The sequence below is a fragment of the Apteryx rowi genome, unplaced genomic scaffold (assembly GCF_003343035.1).
Source record: "Apteryx rowi isolate R43461 unplaced genomic scaffold, aptRow1 scaffold_310, whole genome shotgun sequence".
NCBI lineage: Eukaryota > Metazoa > Chordata > Aves > Apterygiformes > Apterygidae > Apteryx > Apteryx rowi.
Window position 1 is genome coordinate 528,168 of NW_020449531.1, and position 4,727 is coordinate 532,894.

Sequence of the window (4,727 nt, forward strand, 5' to 3'; positions counted from 1 at the left end):
GGCGCCGGGACCGGGCCCCGGCTCCCGCCAGCCTGGGCGCGCGGGGCCCGGGGCAGCCGGCAGCCGCCTCCCCGTGCGGGGAACTGCCCCGGGCCGCTCGTTAGCGTCCTCGCCGGCCCAGCCGCTTCGTAGCGCCCCCGGGCCCGTCGCCGCGTTAACCCTGGCTGTGCCGGGGCCGCCCCGCGTTTTCCAGGGAAGTGCCGCGGGCTCCGCACCGCCCGCAAGCTGCGCAGCCACCGCCGCGACCAGAAGTGGCACGACAAGCAGTACAAGAAGGCCCACCTGGGCACCGCGCTGAAGGCCAACCCCTTCGGCGGCGCCTCCCACGCCAAGGGCATCGTCCTGGAGAAGGTGTAAGTGACATCTGAGCTCTCGGCTGTGACACTGAGAGGTTGGGGCTGCACCACTGACGTGCGTCGTCTCAACCCGTGTCAGTTTAGCTGCCATAACTGGTTATCGTCTTCTGATGTGGGCTCCATCGGTTGCTTCTTTGAAAACATTCCAAAATAAATTTGACTTTCTGATTGTGCCTCTGGGAATTCTGCACAGTAATATTAGTTCTCTAGCTGGTTTCTACTGTTTACAGTCACTTCTAAATATCATAATTCAAATTGTACTGTAAAAAGAGCTAGTCCTCTTCACTGAATCCTAAACCTGTCCCTGAAAAAAAATAGGTGCTGCCTTATGTTTTCATGAACTCTTCCTGTAGTTCTCAAGGATTATTTTGAATGTACCTTTACTTCAGAACTACTGATTTATATCCTCGAGAAGTATCTTTTCTTTGGAAAGAAAGTGACACCTTTAACATGGGTATATGATTTTTAGAAAGTAGTTATAATCTTAGACTGGTACAAGAAGAAAGCTGCTGAGGGAAAACTTAATGGTACATGGAAAGAATTACAAATGTTAAGAGGTTGGTTACTGAAATTTTAATATTTAGGTTTTTATTTTAAATCTAAACCAGTTTTATCAGATGTCAGAAATCAGATTTCATAGGAACATTAAAAATCAGATTATACTGGGAGTTTTAAAATAAACTGTGGGATTTTGGAGGGGGTTGGTGAACTTGTCTCCTAAGCTAACTGAAACATTTTAAATTTAGAAGTGGTTATGTAACTACTAGAGCTCTCCAAAGAAAAAAAAAATTGTTTCCCTCCAGCTACCACTGGATGGATGACAGCTTCCCTGCAGAATTATTATTTGTTTCACTGCTAAACACCTAACCTAGATGGTGCCAGAAACACAAGAACAAAAGATAGGTTACGGCATCCATCTTCTACCTTATTATTGCAACTGTGTCTGTAGGCTGAGGAGACTAGTATGTTGTGGCTACATTTATAGAGTAATGTACTGCCCAGGGAGATTCTTGGCACTGAGACTAACTGGCATTGAACAGCCACAGCTGTGCTAGGAAACTCTCTTTGCCAGGGCCCAAGAGGGCACTTAGTGCAGACCCCTTTTGAAAGTAGCCCCTGAAATTTTTGGACTCACAAGCTATGCCCAGGAATTGTTTGGGAGAATTTTAGTGGAGAGAGGTCAAAAGCATGCTAGGGACCATTCTGACAGTTCAGCATTAAAGACAGTGGTGCTCCAGTGCCTGGGAATTTCCTGTTTAGTAAATGAAACAGTGCCTAACTAGCCTGCAGGGACTAACAGTTCAGTTGTACAAAACTTGTGATGACTAGGACTTTCTGTAGCTCTCTGAAGAAATTGTTGCTAATGTACGGTTTTATTGCCATGTCAAATAAACCTGTCTGAGTTTTACAGCTTTGTGAATTACTATATTGATGATTTTAAAGCAATTCCTTTGTAATTTCAGTGGTGTGGAAGCTAAGCAGCCCAATTCTGCTATCAGGAAATGCGTTAGAGTCCAGCTGATCAAGAACGGCAAAAAAATAACAGCCTTTGTTCCCAACGACGGTTGCTTGAACTTCATTGAGGTAAGCAACTTGCATCTAAAACTAGTACTATTAACTGTTCCAGTGTAACTGTGCTCAGAAGTAGTTATGTTATTGGCCCTGTGCTTTGGGGGGGTCTTAATCATATGAAAACTACCTTGCTTTTCTGCTTAGTAATGTGGACTGTGAAATAATTGAGCTTGAATTTTGAAGCTTGAGACTTCTTCAGCAAACTCTTGGTTTAGTTACACTACATTGTACATATGCATGTAAATTTATGAAAACAGGTCTTGACTTTAGCGTTAAACTTCTTGAGTTGTTACTTGAATGAAATCTGACAGTTTGGGGGGGGGGGTTGTTTGTTTTTAACAATCTGATAACTGCTTAATTGTAGGAGAACGATGAAGTTCTGGTCGCTGGCTTTGGTCGGAAGGGTCATGCTGTTGGTGATATTCCTGGAGTTCGCTTCAAGGTTGTCAAAGTAGCCAACGTTTCTCTATTAGCCTTGTATAAAGGCAAGAAAGAAAGACCAAGATCATAAATTCCTTTTGTGCCAGCTAGAGTACTAATAAACATTTTAATTTGATAAATATTTGTGTGGCTTTCTATATCATAAATGAATGGTTTGTATATACAAATACATACTCTGTGTATTATGAAACATTGGGTGACACGTTTGAGTGAGTGTTTTTGCTATGGATGACACTAAACCTGAGCAGCAGTCTGGTTTTGGATCAGACAAGCATGACTTATTTTGAGGAATATGGTCAAAAGAGGGGGAAAAAAGCCTCATATCAGAATTTTCACAAAGTCCTATGTAAGTTTAAAAATCAAAACAAGAAACAGCAAAACCTACAGTACCATCGTCTCAAATCTCTGTTCCTGGAAGATCTTAAACATTAGTGAATATTTGTTTGCTTTGTGCACTGAAAGCCATAGTCCATTTTAATATATTCATTTTTTTTCCTTCCTAGTCAGCTTTTAAATATGAAAAGTTCCTAATGTTCTTAAAATTGTAAAGCAAGACTATAATATTTTTACTAGTTTAATTTCCCTGTCCTTAAAATTACCAAATTGGGATTGCATTTGCTGAAGATACTTGCTTGTAGTATTCTTTTAGCTCCTGAAACTGTTGCTTGCCTTTCTGGTTTTGTTTTTTTTTGTTGTTGTTGTTATTGACTTGATTATTTATTCTATCCAGATTGAATATAAAAAGAGAAACAGCCCTGCATAAACACACAAAGTATGTATTTCTCTTTAAGCTGTAAACATACACTATGTTAATAAAGATACATTTAGATCTAATTATTGCCCCTTCACAGTAATTCCAAAAAGGGAAATGAATGTTCATGGCTTTTTTTTTTTTAGGGAGTGGATTCCTTGATGAAGCAGCTGTGCCTGTTCAGTTGGCATCTGCAGATTGCTAAAGTTTGGCGGAATTGACTCAAAGTAGCTTTCAAAATTAATAAACGCCTGTTTCTGTTACAGAGTTTTGCTCTGGTCTAAATCCAATAAAAATTTAGGAGGAATGTAAGCATTTAAGTGAAAAAGTACAGTAAGAAATTCTTGCTCAGCTACTATTTAAATTCCTTGGGTATCTTCCTAGCTCATTCTAAATATACCATTCTTGGAGATTTCTGCTTTTGCTCCTGTTGTGAACAGCTTGGCACATGTCTGCTGCATAAATCTGCTGAGGATGTAGAAGAACTTAAGTGTTTTCTTGCATGCTTGATTTGATGAACTCTAAGAATATTAAGGCAGAAGTGAGGGGCATTTCAAGCTCCAGTGGAGGCCATTTTATTCAAAATGGGAGTGATGCCACCATACCCTTCTAACCAATGAAGCGCATCAAACATGCACTTCTTTCCTCAGGCTCGTGGGGTCAGAAACCTTTCACTTTCAAGAGCGTTCCACGCCTAAAAATGCTGCAACTGCCACACTGATAGTGTGGGAGTCACTTTCTGTTTCTTTTACCTATGGAAAATGCTGCAAGCATCCACCATGCATGCATGGGAAATAGAAGGGGAGCATGAGCAGCCTTGATTCAGGCAATCGGGGCTCCTGGCTCTTTTACAGCTGGCATTTTGGTGTCTCTTGTCACTGGCTACAGGCATGATCGAGGCTGAATGAGGAGACTGAACCCCGGTTCCTAGTGCCTGAGCTAAGGCTACCCTGCAGCGGGCCTTTACGTGAAAACGAGAACCGCATCCCTCGGCAGCGCTAAGCGTTGCCTGAAGCAGCACACGGGGGTTTCACAAAGGCAGAATCAGAGGGGGGGCTCAGGGCCGCGGCTCCCCAGCGTGCAGGGCGCGGCGGGACCCGGGGTGTGTGACAAGGGGCAGGAACGAGGAGTTTCGCTCTTGCGCAGTTTCTACAGAGCAGCTTAACATTTCAGTGTCGCCTCAGAAGTGAGGACAGGCCACGCGCAGCGCCTTCACCTCCCCTCCCCAGCGAGGTCTGTAATTCCCGCAGAAACGGGACTGAAGAAAGGAAAAAAGACCAATTAAACCGTAAAAAGGTGCCATCACCTACTTTGAGGCTGCGGGAGGGGAACGAGAGTCACCGCTGCTCCGGGCACTCGCCTCGCGCCGCTGGGAGCGGCGGCCCGCGCCCGCGCCGCTGGGTAACGGCTGCCAGCGCACAGCGGCCGGCGCAGCGGGCGGCTCGGCTCCGCGTGCAGCGGCAACGCCCCCGCCGCCCCGGCGCCAGCTGGGAGTTTGCAGTCAGGCGCGGCGCGGGCAGCCCGCTGCGGGGCCTCGCGGCGCAGCTAGGCGGCGCGGTGCACGCCGGGCCTCTCTCTTTTCGCTCGGGCAGCCTCGGCGGCAGCAT

General features: G+C 45.3%; 2 protein-coding genes across 2 annotated transcripts in view; both read left to right on the forward strand.

Moving 5' to 3' along the window:
• The window catches only part of LOC112968334 (40S ribosomal protein S23-like), a 6,943-nt gene extending 3,560 nt beyond the window's left edge, over window positions 1-3,383 (forward strand). The window contains exons 2-5 of the mRNA XM_026070484.1: window positions 133-353; window positions 1,820-1,940; window positions 2,293-2,370; window positions 3,267-3,383. Coding sequence (XP_025926269.1) covers window positions 133-353; window positions 1,820-1,940; window positions 2,293-2,370; window positions 3,267-3,341 — 495 coding nt within the window. The 3' untranslated portion in view covers window positions 3,342-3,383. The remainder of the gene's footprint in view (window positions 1-132; window positions 354-1,819; window positions 1,941-2,292; window positions 2,371-3,266) is intronic.
• Window positions 3,384-3,752: 369 nt separating this feature from the next.
• Window positions 3,753-4,727, forward strand: part of LOC112968325 — a 2,569-nt gene continuing 1,594 nt past the window's right edge. The window contains exons 1-2 of the mRNA XM_026070463.1: window positions 3,753-3,779; window positions 4,294-4,727. The exon at window positions 4,294-4,727 is cut by the window's right edge and continues 1 nt beyond it. Coding sequence (XP_025926248.1) covers window positions 3,753-3,779; window positions 4,294-4,727 — 461 coding nt within the window. The remainder of the gene's footprint in view (window positions 3,780-4,293) is intronic.